Genomic DNA, 16,282 nt, shown 5'->3' with positions numbered 1-16,282 from the left:
TTTATTTTAGTATTTTGATGCCATGACGCAAGGATGTAATATTAGTTGGCCCTCGACTGACCCATGAACTGAGACCGGAAGACAAAGTTGCCTCTGCAGCTTTCCAAACAAGCACTCCCACATTCCCTGTAACCGTTCTACTCAGGGGGAGGACTGGACAGAAAGACAGGCATCGTAAGATGTTGACGCACAGACGGACATCCATCAGACTGTTAAACTGCTATGCCAACAGAATAAAAGGTCATTTGTTTCTGCGGTTTTCTCCTTTCTGTCGTACCTGTCAGTTTGGCCCATGTTGCCGTGTTTCTTATGAATTGCCAGATAGTGGATGTCAACATGGGGTATTGGTGTTTGATCTTTCTTACATAACCACAGGGAATCACAATTTTCCAGTAAATATTCCTGTAGCTCCTGTTTTCTTATAGCTCCCATGGTATAATACTGCATTAGCATAGCAAAAGTCATGGGTTCAAGCTCAGTCAACACATGCTGATAAAATGTGTAGCTTGAATGCACTGTATGATACAAGTGTCTCACAAATGAATACATTTAATAGAAAATTATATTATTGCAAAATGTTACAATTAGATCATCTCATTTGGATGAAAATGTAATGAATAACAGAAAACTATAAAGTGACTTTTACTGTCTGTATAGGTTTTGTTGGACTTTCCTCATGTATAAACTTATTTATTATGACTTTAACAATTATGATAAAATGTTTATATATATGCTATCCAGGAGAGGGAACAAAAGTCTAATTAATTTGCTAAAATATTACATATTTTAGATTACATAATATTACAGATCTAATAAAATATTTCCCTATAAAAATAACATAAATAGCGAGTTTTAGTATTAATGATTTTCACAATATAAAAAAAAAATATTCAGCAATAGCCCAAAAAAGTAAGAATGTGGTCAACTTTGTTGTAAAAAAAATACATAATAATAATAATAATAAATGGTAGCCTTAAGTTGAATGTTGTAAAATATAAATTAACTGACTTTATTTAATCAAACATACTGTATGAAATATTTTTAAATAATACTGACTTTACATCAGTCCAAGCCAATTCTTAAAGACATTTTCCATTTTAAAATGCACATTAAAAATAACGGTTTTTATATTTAGAATATATAAAGAGGAAAATGCGTTTCGTTGAAACCCTGCAAGCTGTATTACAGATGCGGTTGAGGGAACCCAATACGAGAAAGGGTGTCGATGACGTAGATAGGTGAGTTGTAAAAATAAAATATTAATGAAACCGCATGAACTCGCTGACATCATCATCAGTGCCTCAGGCTGTGAATGAGGCTCCGGGTCGGACATCAGTTATTCAATAAGTCATCTGATCAATGCATTGAATCCGGACTGTTTTTATGGAGCGCAGCTGTACAGTATATGTCTGTGTTGCGTTACGCACCGCCTCAAGAGCAACGGGACAGCGGCCAATAAGATCCAGCGAGTGAAACTCGGGCAAATATTCCAACAGTGAGAGTTTCCACGCGTAAAAATGACCCAAGCGCCAATGCTGTTCGGAGAATGAGGAGAATCCATGAGTCCAAAAGCGCAAGAGACCCGGAGAGTAACTACGACAGAAAGAGAGGCTGAAGGGAGGGAGAAAAGATCTATGATGATGATGATGACCTAGAAACATCAGGAGCTACTCCTCTGGTTCTTGGGATGATGGGGAATTTACGCATCAGTGTTTGTTAATGCTAAAAGAAAGGAAACCATTGATTGTCCGCAAAAGTTTACTTTTGTTTTTACGCAAGGATGATAATAAGACAGTCGGACGCGCGCTCCGCTTCTCCAAAGTCACACCTATGAGAAGGAATAGCGCTTTTACGCATTCATGTGCGTGTGCGCGCGTATGTGTGTGACCGATGGCAGAGAAATCCGAGCGCAACGGCTACGTGCGCGCGTGTGTCACTCCAGTGGATCAAGACTCGTGTCCCTCGTGGCTGACTTTCATTTGGAGCGCGTGGAGCTGTAGGAGTCTCTCTTCCGCCTTGTGCGTCGGCTCGGTGTCCGTGTTCCTCGCTCTGCTCGCGCAGTCCGCGGACTGGGATGCGGAGCGCGCGCACGCACACCCGGGATCTCCTGCGCTTTATTTGGTGACGCTCTTGGAGCTCGCGTGGCAACTGCTCTCTCCGATCTTCACGCTGGTCTGTGCCTTCTTCTGGGTGGGAGTGTATCTTCTCCGCGGCGGGGTGCTCGTACGCACGGCCGTTCTCTTGCTCACCGTGTGCCATCTGGGAGAAGCGGCGGCGCATTCGCTCTTGGATGCGCGTCAGCTATACTCGTTTACGGCTACCGCGCTGGTGCTGCTCGCCTGCCTGGCCGGCGGGGCGCTCATGGTGGTGCGGCTGGGTCAGGGCATCTCCGTCCTCGTCTTCATCAGCATCATCAGGACCCTGTCGCTCCTCTCGCTGCAGAAGGTGCGCGCCAGCTGGAGACCCTACCTGGCGTACTTGCTCGGGGTGCTGGGGGTCCTGTTGGCGAGGTATGCGGACAGACTGCTGCCGGACCAGGGCGCATCGCACCGGGAGGGATCGAGGGGGGATATTCCCGTATTTAAGAGGCGCAGGAGGTCCAGTTCTGTAGTTTCATCGGACATGGATCAGCACGGACAGTCCAGGGGAAAATCCCACAGGAGGACATCTCTCCCCTGCCTACAGAGAGAGCAGGTACAGTTCAGACGCGCATGATGAGAAGTACAGAATGACTCGCGATCACAAAAACAACAGCTAACAAAAAGTGTCAGTAGCCTATTACATTATCCAGCACACTTCTAATTAAACTTAATCCACTTTGCATGATTAATATGTGAAGCTAAATTAATATGATTTTTAATAACAAGAGATGTCAGAGTGCAATTGCCACTGCACTCATATAATAATATTCACAATAACAAACAATACATAATAATATGCCAATTTAAATGTAGTTTCCTTTTGCATCAAAGTTCTGAACACTTAAGAAGTAATAATTCAGCAGCAATAATTTTTCAGCTCTGATTAAATCTTTTATTTAATAGACATTAAGTTATATACTGACATTATGCAGTCGTTTTAGCATACATACTAAAAAGTGCATCTGTTGACATCAAATATGAATCATAAAGAGAAATCTGTTTATCTTTTGGCTGTGCATAGTGTGCTTGCCAATAGATAGCTTGTACATAGATTATTGCAATGGTGTCACTCAAGTATATGCATACTTGTTTGTGTCATAATTTCAGTAAAACTGTACAGGAAAAGCATATGACTTAAGGTGGTAAAGATTGACCTCTTGTCCATAATAGATTTTTATTTCCAGTTAGCTGTTGTGACAGGTCCTGGACTTTGTCCGGACGGCGTGTTGCTTGATGTATGCAAAAAAATATTCATATTGATGATGCACAGGTTTGCGGTGGGGGATTTTGTGTTCAGCACAACTGCTTGGATCACAGTATTGTGTTTATGTGTAAAAATGTTTACACCTAATATGTGGTGTGATGGAAACATGTATTTGTGCTTGTGTTTGTTCACATTTATTTATGTATTGTGACGTACAGAGACAGGTACTGTAAGGTGTGGTTTGCAAAATTTAGCTGATTCATGAGATGGTTTTGGCCAAATATAAAGCAGTCTTATCTGATCAAAAAACATATCAATCATGTTTTGGCCTGCTTCACCTCAGCTCGGTAGATTTTTTGTTTTTGTGAAAGCATTAAATCAACTTTACAGTATTTTTGCACTTCGTATTATTATTAAAGAAGTTTGTTTTAATAACAAAAGTCTACAACACTCTAGCAATGTTTCGACACAAATTACACCATATATTTTGCAGTATTTAAAAAAATATATAAATATATTTTAAAGTCAAAATAAATTGTTAAAACAAATTTGTTTATTTTTAATGAGGAAATTATTGCTTGCTGTATGACAAATCAGACTTGAATGTTAAGGTTTTAGCACATTTTGATTTTGTGTATTTACACACAAAGAAATAAAGTTTTTTATGTAAGTGAAATATGACATATTTCTCCCTCATTTAACAGGGTGTGTTTTGTATGAGTATATATATATATTTTATTATATATCATTTTAAAGATTATTTAGTTGAGTTTTGCTGTGTTTTCTGGAAATCCCATATTTTTGGATTTGGGTCTTTCTGCTCTTTTTTCCTGCCTGCATTTAGTTTACGCCCTCTAGTGACTGCATTATTAATGTATTCGTGGCTTTGTTATTTGGTACGAGACCCTTGAAGGAGATACAGAATTAGTTTTGAATCAATATGTTGTCGGTCTAACACTTTTGGCATGTTTGCTTTTACTGTTAAATGGAAAGGAACATGCACCCCCGACTGTGTTTTCCATGATCTGTCTCTTGCATACAGACATGCGTATGAACATACACCTGGTGCACATGTGTGATGTCTGGAATGACATTAGTTCCTATAGCGGTTTATGGGTAGTTGTTTTATCTGTGTGGCCTGACTGTGTAAGCATACCGAAGCGTGACCTCTGCACTCTTTACGGCCTCCCTCGTCTTCTTCAACAATAACCTGTGTGTGCCTCAATGGATGAAACAGACATCAGGCTCTCTGCATACATCAAGACACCAGTCAGAGATAACAATAAAAAACTCCAAAACTGTAATTTTCATGTGGTGCATGGCACAAGAGATCCATAAAGATCCAATAATGTGAATGTTTTAGTTTTAAGCTATTTTTGTTGCACAGCTGTAAGGCGAACAGGAAGTGATGTCACTATAGATGTTATCTGTTACCCACTGCAGAGTACATGCCCTGGGCATTTTCAGTGATAAAATCATTACTTTTATGAACATCGCTGTGTGCTATGAGTTACGTAAGATGTTTCAAATGTACCTTCAGCCTGAGAATGTGTTATAAAAGCCTTGCTGGCTTTCTCTTCATGTATTGTGGCTTTCCTAAAGACTTGGATACCCCTATGTAAGGTTAGAATTTTATTAATGTGTCTCCATGTAAAATTACTGTTCCTGATACAGTTGAAAGGAGACGTTACTTGGCTCAAGGTCGGCTTTAGAGGAAGGTAAACCCATAATGACTTGCAAATCTTTTTTTTTTTTTGGAGATATTGTGTCCCATATTGGAGGGCATTGTGAGCACAGGCTATGGGTGATACATTTAACCATAGCTCATTGCATTTATTTGGATTTAAGAAGCGGCCTTCAGAGAAATAGGTTCATGGAAAGCCTTGTTTAATGGCATGAGAAGCAGTTTCAAGTCAAACACCTCACTGCGTGGAGAATCTTTAGCAGGTCATTGAATTGTGACTGGGCCAAGGCCTGTCTAGAAGAGCTGTTCGGTGAAAGCCAGAGCCTTTGGGCAGAGCAGGGAAATTTAAAGTGTTTAGATATTTCCTTAAAGGGTGAAGTTTGTTAAAATACCTGCTCAGGTTTAATATGCAGAGACAACTACAAGTAACAGCACTTAATGCAAAATAAATATTTGATTTGCACAGAACAGACTTCACTCTTACAGTTTTATTAGGGTCAACAACTAGTTTTTTTACCACATGATGAAGTCCCTTAGGTTAGAATGAGAAAAACTGTCAGTTTTAGTGTGATAAGAAAGTGTATAATATATTAAATATATAAAGTGGAAGTGTAAATATTTGATAAAATAGAGATAGATTCCAAGAATGTGTTTCTGTGCCATGGCTTTTTTAAGCTTCACTTTCCTAGCCCGTTGAAGATATGAGGTTAGTAGGTGGGACTTTTCTGTCTGCAAGGGTTGATAATAAACCTCTTAAAGCGAATCTCAGCACAGTGATATATAAAAAAAAAAAAGGAAATGGTTTCCTGACTAAACGTAGTCCTTTACCCGCGATTCGGCCCCGACCTGCAGTAGCCGCGCACTTTCCACTCTGAAAGATTTTTAATGTGCACCAGAGCACTCGACACGCTAAGGATTGTTTTCCTTCCTGCTGCTCACATCTTCGGCTTCTTCGCTCCCTCTCGCTCTAATTGGTCTCGTCTGCGTCGCCACTGCGGCACACAGAGAGATCTTTGACGTCGGTCGGTGCCAGCGTGCTGTATTTTGCTTGTAAGAGGCCTCGCGTCCAGCCGGACCGTGCCAGGCCTGGAATGTGTAGCCTCAGCTGTCTTGCCGGAGTGGGCGACTGCCAAAAACCTCATCCATTTTAAAAATGCTAGCAGTTTGACTCTTTCAAAACAACCTCGGAGGAACAAGAGCGAGCCTGCTTACAGGGCGCTCGGCTTTAGTCTATCCGAACCAGGTGTGCAGCTGGCGCAAACAGATGGAACGAAATAACAAAATGACATTAACTGCTCTACATATGTCAATCCAGAAGAACCGCAGCCCGGGCTACCAAGAAAACTGGAGTTGCTGAGGTTGTTTAAAGGTTTTGGGAAATGTCCTGTTTCTTTTCAGAGTTGCCTCCAGTTTCAGTATGTTTAGAAATGAAGGAATTTAGTATCTATCTATCCATCCAGAAAATAAAATTATTTATTGGGTTACAAACACCACACCAGGCTTCTTTACAAAAATAAAAACCTAAGCAGTTTTTAACCTCATCCAAAATCAAAATTTTCTCTTAAAAGTATTTGCATTATTATACTGCATGTACCAACATATAGTAACTTCAAAATGCACATAAAATAGCCTAGAACACTGGGTTACTTTTTTATACTCTATGCCACTATCTTCAAGTTTTTTCGCAAGAAGATGATACAAGTTTGTTAACATTTAAACACAAAAGGCAATGTGTGCTGTTTCAGTCTCAGTCGGGTAGCATCGGGTGATGTCAACAACACCCTGGTGATGACGGCGCAATAAGTGACTCTTCATGTTAGATGTATTGCCTTGAGCATACGGCAATCGCGCTGTCCGAATTGTACAGTTTTGTCCACGTTTTCTTGAGCATTGCTGCTGAATTAGACTTAAATTAAGCTGGCGGTGCCTCTATTAGCGGCTTTTCTCCTTCGCTTGCCATGCTAAACGGTCCCCAACACACACCAACACGTGAGGAGGAACTGTGAGGTTGGAAACAGATTTGCATACTATGAGTTGATTGGACAGGTACTCTCACGTAAACACACACAAAGCGTATTCAGAACCATACATTAGCGGTTTTATGCATGTTTTTTCACCCTACTGTATTAGAAATGCGTGGTCGAATCAAACACGGTGCACCGCGGTGCAGGTGCGTGCCAAACAGTGGGAGCATAATGGGATGGTTTGATTCTTTACCAAGAAACCGTTGCACCTCTACTAATTACCTACCGACAGTATACCCTCATTCACACAACAGTTTGGTCCCAGAAAATACCTGTAAAATGCAAACCTGTCCCGTCAATGTTCTAGGATTGCTCATGGAAAGAGGACTAAGTAACATTCCCGGAAGCCCTCTTTGTGAACAAGATGCAGAAACAATGCCGTAAGGGGCGTGTCGTAGTGAGGACGCGCACACGTGTCATCGCAACAATGAAGTTATGGTTCAGCTCTTTAAAATGAGGGATTTACATGCACATTAACAATCACGATGAGAAATGTCTGCAAACTGGAATGAACCAGAGATGATGTAGCTCATATAAACGTCTTATCATAAACAAAAATGCACGCAAGTGGTTTCTGTAGAGAGAAATAACAAATAATAAGCAAACTCAGATGCTGTGGAGAAAAAACTACCAAGTGCAGGACTTTAAACACATCAAGTGTTTTTATGGGATCCTTACAGTATGTGTGTGAACGCATGCACAGATTCCAGAAAATCATTGGCAGTGTGAATGAACCAAAAATTCCGGACAAATCCCGGATGCATTTTCCGTAATGTCTGTGTAAAAAAGGGCTTATCAGAAACATATCGGGACTGCAGTGGTTTGGTGTGTTTGCCACATGTTTTTCTCAAGCTCTCCAGCCGATGGAAGGCCACTGCTGAGATGGCGCTTGTTATTTTAACCTGGGCTGGCCGAGACCCAGCACACCTCTCTAGAGGAACCCCCTCACCCCCACTGCCTGCATATCTGAGCACCCGGCTCACACAAGGCCTGTCTTGTTAACTCGCTCAATGGCGTGTTTTACTTTCAAAATATGGATGGCAGATGGAGAGGAGATGAGGGGAAGGTTCAGAGTCATCGTCAAACATGACGTCTGTACATCTGTCTGTTTGTTTCTCACTCGTTCTTGGGACGCTTAACGTGTTTGCTCTTTTGAAATATATTTTTTTCTAAGTTGCTCTGGACAGTTTAAAGAACATTTGCTCCCAGAAGATCCACACAAGTTATCAAGTGTGTAAATTTAGCCTTTTGGATTAATAAATTTGGTCTTATACGAAAAAAAATCAGATTTGTAAAATCCTTTATGATGTAGAGACTACAGTAAAATCCTGTATCACAAAAAATTTGCAGATACTTTTTTTCCACATTTTGTTAATTTAACATATCTTGAATGGTTTATTGAACCATTGTAACTCATTTTGTCTAGTCATTATTCATAAATAAGGTCATTGTTTGTATTGCTACTGTAAAAAGTTATTTGATGTCAACAATATGGTGTTTAATGTTTAGCATACAGTATTGCTACTGTAAAAAGTTATTTGATGTCAACAATATGGTGTTTAATGTTTAGCATACAGTAGAGTGGCATCCTTAAATCAGTTTTTATGACAAGAATTAGACAAGAATTACCTGTCCGTGTTTGTTGGCTTTTAGGACGTTAATCTTATCAAAATCTGAATAATGCCTATACAGGTCCCATAATGTCATTGTTGATCTGATCATCTTGTTTGTTTGTTTTACTTTATTATTCAGCTTTTGCTAAAAAAAAATGGTCTAGAGTCCAGTGTGTTCAAGATGATTCGTCGTAGCGCATTGTAGCCTACCGTAACTTTTCTCTTTGTTCGATGTGTGTGAAGGACACACATCAGGGCGGGAACATGCTGTAGCCTGCATCCCTGTTATCACTTCACATTAAAAAACTCCACACATAACGTCAGGGAAACGCAAAGCATTTTGTGAAGTTCAGATAACAGCCGGCGCTGCGTTTACCACCAGCGCTTCCCAGAGAAAACAATGAAACAGCAGCTGGGAGGTTTTAACAGCAGCCAGAAAACACACAAAGTTGCTTAGCTGACGTTTTCTGAAGTTTACACCTTAGCTGCCAACGCACAGCTCTCAATCTTGATGGCTCCGTCTGCGTTCATTTCTCCTATCAGATAATTGCGTTCGCAGTCGGGACCGTGACACAGCTGGAAGTGTTTTCAGCCGTTCGTTAGCCGACAAGCTCGGGTTAAGCGTATAACTTGGCTAATTACGTGAAGCCACGCATTGAACGTTTTACCGCGCTGCTGTGGCAGAGCTCACGTGAGAAATTTACCTCAGGAGCTGATGGGTACTGTGAGAGCCGACATCTAATGCCCACTGGGTGCTTCATTAGTTGTGATCACAAGCTTACTGACCATTGACTAAATCGACCACGGTGAGGTCTTTGTGCAGCAGTTTCGAAGAAGATACTGTAGCTTTTTATGATACAAACTACACTTAAAGTATTAGGCTACAGTGAAGTTATTCTGCTGAATAAGAAAGTTAGCTACTTCACATGCTACTAACAAGATAGATAATTACCAAGAAATTTGAGAAGTTAGATGTGGCCTTTAGCCTCTCCTGGCGGAAGCAGCATTATTGCTCCTTATTACACGGTTCTCTGGAATGCTTGATTCTGATTGGTCAGTTGAGACATTTGCAGGTTCGTTCTTTTCAAATAATAACCGCTCCAAAGTAATAACGCATAGCCGGTCCTACTTGTATGATTAAAATCGCTCCGCGCCAATAAAGAATACTGTTTGGCGCCATCTTGTGACAAACACTGGACAACCACAACATTTTGACATTAATTTTAACATGTACGGAAAAAAACAAAACATTTAAACAGTGGATAGAAGAACGAACAACGATAAGACACAGAGAGCTTACTGAGACTGAACTTGACAAAATAGAGCATGATAGCTACGAAGCCAACACACAAAAAAATACAGAATGGGCATTAAAACTTCTCAAAGACTGGCTAAAACAGAAAAAATGGAGACAGACAAGTATGAAGCAGAGGATCTTATTAGGTATTACGATCATTTTATGCATCTGTGCAAAGTTTCGCGGAAGGATAAACATTTTAATTTAAAACAAATATGCCAATAAAATGTTTCAAATTCATATTCTGCTTCGCGTCGGGTCCTGATCACACTGTCGGGGCTAATCTCCCGATAACTACCGGCTGCCTTTACATTATCCCGCTTATTACACGGCTACTTGCCACATAAGAAAAAAAACTGGACATGAATATGAATTTGAAACATTTTATTGGCATATTTGTTTTAAATTAAAATGTTTATCCTTCCGCGAAACTTTGCACAGATGCATAAAATGATCGTAATACCATATTAAGATCCTCTGCTTCATACTTGTCTACATTATTCCTTACATATATGAGCTTTTTAAAATTGTGCAGCCTGCAAAACATATAAACATACATATGTAAAATATAATAACATATAATACAATTTCAGTTTCCACTCTTTAATTTTTTTTGGGAGGGGGGTAAATTTATATGCACAGTGAGGAGAGTCACTAGCTGCGTTTCCATTACAGATTTGTGCAAAACAATATTTGATAAATGTCAATTAAAAACATTTGTGAGATGACAGAATTTCTACCTACCCATGATGTGCAACTAAATTATAGTTTTTAATTTTGCGATAAGTCACGTCGACTGATGTCACCAAAATTGGCCTATCATTTTTAATCGAAGGAGACATACAGTAGGAGTGTTATTCAAACATTAATACCAATAAAATCCCCTTATATTTAGAAACGGCAACGTATGAGCTGTATCTTGGAGGTAATAGTACATTATTTTAAATCTTAAGAGATGTAGCAAGGAAAGCCTCTTATACTTGTGGGCAGACACGTATTGAGGTGTTTCTGGGAGGTTTTAGTACATACCGCGTCATTTTCAATAATGATTATGTGACTTACGTACATCAGGTGACCTGAAAATTTGAATAAACTGTTTATAATGTTTTTTTTTTTTTTGCGAAATACACCTTTTCTAAATAGCGTGAAAAACCAACTCATGTATGAGTAAACATTTGTTTTCCAATATCCATTGGCCATATTTTTAATAATTTATGGCTCAGATGATTGTTTTAAAAATCTCCCCATGAGCATTTATAAACTTTTTGTTTAAGCACACAGATTTTACCTTAAGGGATGCAAAACTGATTCAATTAAGATGTTTGGTGTGAAATTGGTTTTTGGGATTTTTCATTAGGGGTATAAATCGTACAGTTTATTACGATGCTATACAATAGCGATTTTCTTATGATGGCAACAGTCAAAAGTCTTTCAGTATTTTGTGGCAAAATATGCAATAGTGACAATCACTGAGGTAGTGTTAGACATTTTTTATTAAATTGAAAATGACATTAATATAAAAAAATAAAGCTTGTTAAACTTTTGCTTGTTGAAGCATTTGATCATCAGATCTAACAGTCAAACAAGCAGTGGAGGCCTGTGACCTCTTTTTTTTTGAGGGTGCACAATGCGAAGTTCATCACAACATGTATGTAGCCCATTGTGTGTGTGGTTCGTAATTTCAAAATATGTGTTCAGCATGTGGAGTGAACCTATGTGCATCACGTGTCTTGTCAAAATAAGTGCCTGCTGCAGACACGTCTAAAGAGTTTATGATAAAAGAGACGCTCGCGTTTGCCAGATAATCACAATTTCATGTGTTATCAGAGTTTACTGTTAAAGGAGTGTCCTGCATGTATTTTGTGAATGTGAGCGTCTCTTTTATCATAAACGGTTTTGATGCGTGTGCAACAAACACATATTTTGAAAACACGAGCAACACACGACACTCCGAACACATATTTTGAATTTGCGCCCTTTGGAAGAGCGGTCTTCCTTTGAGAGATTTTAAAAAATCAACTAATCCAGTGGTTCTCAAACTTTTTCTGCGTGCGGCCCCCCTTGTGTACGGCGCATTCCTTCGCGGCCCCCTAAAGAAAATTTATGACAAAAACTGTTCTAAAACTCAACTTTTAATTAAACAAAACATATTAAATGATACAAAGTAGTGCTTTTGGTTAGTAGCCTTATTTTTTTTAGGTTTAATTGCACAGAATTCATGATAAATTAATTTATTTTATAAAATTTCATAAAACTTTTGCTTTTAAACCCTAGGGACATGTCCGTTGTCAGCACTGAAACCACGGCCACTAATGGGAAAGCTGCCACCTCTTTCTTTACGTAAATACAGCTAAAATCTGAATGGATGCAAAACACGAATCCAATTCAGATTACACTGACCAGCTGCCCAAGAGTTTACCTTGTCTTTCTCTGTCCCAACAGAATTGTAATATGCATTTACGTGACAAAGTTAGTTAGTGTTATGGGTGGCACCATGCTTGGTGACTCCAGTGTGTCATCGAGCCATGATTTGAGGCCCGCCCAAAAATCAGAAATGGTAAAAAACTGTATAAACATCTAACTCCACAATTCAGTACTACATAGTTCACAGTCTTTGTAATGTGTTTCTGTGGTACATTTCTAACCCTTTATAGTGTATTTAGAAACAATTCTCTGAAATGCCTTTACACAGACTTCTCAAATTTACAGCACTCTCAGTTTATAGGCTATTAGTGTGTGTGTGTGCACAGATAGTTGTTATTTGCAGAAGCCCATGGAGTGTTTATGTGTTTGTTTATATCGAAGTCATGCTGATGTAACAATTTTATCAGAGGGAATTAAGAGTAAAAGAGATTTTAATGCTTTGCATCCTGTTTTCTCGCTGTGATAGACTAAAGAACAAATAGCAAGAGAAAGAGACAGATCGTTTGCCCTGGACTACAGCAGATCATGTATTGGCTTTGTTTTCCTGAGGCCAAACATCTGTACAGGACCTGAAAGAAACACACTTCCTTCAGCAAAACTTATTTTTTTCAAAAGTTGCTTGACTAGAAAAATAGAAAAAAGTACTTTGGTGGTGACATGGAACAGTGATGGTTATATAATATATACTGTATAGCATATATATTATATATAGTATAAATATAAGAGAAAATGGGTGAGTGGCATTCTGTTAGCTTATAAGACAGCTGCCACATCAACCATGTGATAGTGACCTCAGCTGGCATCCTGGTCTTATTGTTACATAATGGGACGCTGTGGTTGGGAGGGAGAAAGCGGACTGATGGGACAGAGTCAGATCTGTGAGACTGACTTAATCCTAAATCTCAATCATATAGGCAGTACAGACTGGAGCTGTATATTACAAGCATCTGAAAAGCCCCATGCTAACCCTGTTTTAATCATCTGCTTTTTCATGCGGGTCTGATGCAATCTGATATCTCTCTCAGAGCATTGTATCAGAAAGCATTTTACAAACATATCATCCATTTAGGTCATATTTAAAAACAAATGATGCAAAGCTTGCGAGAGCAATGTTTGTGTAATGTAGCAATCTCTTGTCTTTGGTAATGACATTCACTGTGTGTTTTTATTTTCAGATGTCCATGTATACAATAGTTTCCACCAAAATATTGTGATTACTTCAGTTATTGTTACTACATCTGTAGTAGCTTAGTTTTTGCCAAAACTATTATCAAAAGTGCATTCAGTAATTTTTTGTTTATGTTGAGTTGGCCAGTGTCAATATGTCAGCCCCCATGAGGCGATTCACTTCATGTAAAGTAAAACGCCTTTTATCTGGCTACTGATAGAACTGGAGACTTGGTGTTAAACATATTTTTAAGGGATATGCCATTTTAAAAATTACATTTAAATCTATTTTATAGTTTAATAACTGTGGTTATAGTGTCATTGGGGGAAAATATGGGTACTAATAGATACCAATAGATACCAAAAGATACCAAGAGCCAAATTTAAGTGCAAACCATCTTTTAAAAACTACTGTCAGGATTTACTACGTAGTGAACAGGTGTGGACACTGGACACATATATTTTTATTAATGACCTTATTGCGTATGCATTTGTAGAAGTTGCTCTTTCAGGTGCAAAATTTATGGGAGGAGAGTATTTAAATGAATCACAAAACACGATTGTGAAAAGCGCTATATAAATACAGTACAATTGAATCGAAATTGAATAGTCAGTTTAATGGTATTTCCGTCAATATTTAACACCCCAAAAGTCCCCATAAAATGAAAATGAAACTTTTTCCTTTACATACCAATACTTTATGCTTAAAGGATTACTCAATAAAAAAAAATCCAGATAATTTACTCACCCCTATGTCATTCTTTGTTCAGTCAAGAAGAAATACATTTTTTTTTAAGAAAAACATTCCATGATCCAACTTTATTGGACCCCAACAGTTTACAGTTTAAATACAGATAAAATTTGCATTTTCAACGCAGATTCAATAAACAATCCCAAACGAGGCATAAGTGTCTTATCTAGAAAAACGATTGTCATTTTTGGCAATAAAAGTAAAAATAAGCACTTTTAAACCACAACTTCTCATCTTGCACCAGCCGTGTGACACTCCAGCTGCGTTGAAACTGCAAATTTAAACTGCATTAAACTGTGAACTGTTGAGGTCCAATAAAGTGGAGTAATCCTATAAGAATAAATATAAACTGGTATGATCCAAAACACTCTCATACAGAAAATATAAGCATTCAAAACCCTACAGTTTGGAACACGCGCTAAAAATCATCCTACACTTCAACTTCATGTAATTTCCTGTGCTCTTTAGATGCTAAAGTGTCCCGCCCTCTACTAGCTGTGTCCCAATTCGAAGGCTGGATCCTTTGAGGGATGTGTCCTCGAAAGCAAGTACTTGTTCTTTCGAGATAGCACCCTTGGAAGTGCGCGAAGATAACTGAAATGAGACGATCTAGTACGAGGATCCATAAATTGCATCACCTGCTGTGTGACTTTCTGGGATTGGTGATGGACAGCTAGACAAGACCGACATTATCATAATTTCTTCTTGTGCGCGAATCTTTCATACATAATAGGAGCATCACAATTTCAGGCCAATCACAACGTACAGATTAGCTGGCCAATCAGGGACACAGAGCTTTTTAAATCTATGCGTTTCAGGAAGAAAGTGAAATGTACAAAAATGTACGATATGTGGAAAATAATGTGTTTTTTTACCAAAAACCAGGTGAACACATTGTATTATACCAAATACACAAAATAATGATGTTTTTTAGCAGGGAAATAGTTGCTCTTTAAAATATCCAGCCGTTATATTCAGCCGTTACAATAAATCTCTGGAGAGCCTCTGCTGTGAAGGATCCACTCATTCTATCCTTAACAGCATGGAAATATAAGGCCGCATTTTGAGGCTTTATATTGGGAAGCCTTCAAATTGGGACAGCCTTACTAGCCTGCTGTGACACAATCGGTCTTATAATACGTCCTTCGAGGTTCGCAACCTTTGAATTTGGACACTGCTTACTTTTTGTTACAGTACGTCTTGCATTGGTCAGATTTTTGCACCTGTGTTTTTAACATGAAGAAATTTTTACTTCCATCCGCGCTTTTTTGAATCATGCACTTTGGCCTCGTTTATTAAATCTGGCCCCAAGTTGTTTGTACTCATTGGCACACAAATTTGCTCTCAAGCTCCATTCATAATAATTGAAGTGTATCTGTAGCTATCTTGTGTTTTTGGCTAATAGTGAACTATTTCCAGGAGGAAGATTGTACTTGTGTGTTTTTAACAAGAACAAAGCAATATTTTTGACATCTGTATTACTGTAAGCTTTGCACATTCTCTCTACTTCGCCAGTCTATTCGTTGTCTGTCGGGGGGATAAACCCGTCTTTCCCTCCACCCCTCACCCGTGCAACAACACATCTGACATTTCAAACAAACCAGGCAGTTCGTGTGGCTGATGGCTTTGTCAAATAAACAGAGCAGATCCTGCTCGAGCTGGTTCAAGGCTTGAGTTGGAAACGCTCTCTCAGGTTTTGGGCTGTTGATCAACAGATGTGTCCAGGTGTTACTGCTTTCCAGTCGCCACTAATGGCTGTCACAGGACTCTGTGCACGCGTGTCACGTCACGGGGACTAATGGTCTCTCTCTCTCTCTTAGTAAAACAGTGCGGATGAAAAGGGCAGTTGTACTTTATTTTACTTTGCTAATTACTGTAAATACTGTCATAAGCTGTGTTCAAACTGGCATAGTTGAATACTACTTTTCCTCTGCTATGCACTTGTCCTGCTGCTATGCATTTTCTGTATAGATCGAA

At 39.0% G+C, this 16,282-nt stretch overlaps 1 protein-coding gene across 2 annotated transcripts in view; it reads left to right on the top strand.

Moving 5' to 3' along the window:
• The first annotated feature begins 787 nt into the window (after positions 1 to 787).
• The window catches only part of pde3a (phosphodiesterase 3A, cGMP-inhibited), a 76,871-nt gene continuing 61,376 nt past the window's right edge, over positions 788 to 16,282 (top strand). Inside the window, exon 1 of one of the 2 annotated variants that reach the window (XM_065273353.2) lies at positions 788 to 2,694. In XM_065273353.2, coding sequence (XP_065129425.1) covers positions 1,891 to 2,694 — 804 coding nt within the window. In that variant the 5' untranslated portion in view covers positions 788 to 1,890. The remainder of the gene's footprint in view (positions 2,695 to 16,282) is intronic. The other variant, XM_065273352.2, reaches the window with a different exon arrangement.

This window comes from Paramisgurnus dabryanus, chromosome 1 (genome assembly GCF_030506205.2).
Source record: "Paramisgurnus dabryanus chromosome 1, PD_genome_1.1, whole genome shotgun sequence".
Classification (NCBI taxonomy): domain Eukaryota; kingdom Metazoa; phylum Chordata; class Actinopteri; order Cypriniformes; family Cobitidae; genus Paramisgurnus; species Paramisgurnus dabryanus.
Note: the sequence above shows the minus strand (reverse complement) of the source record. Positions and strands in the feature narration are given on the sequence as shown.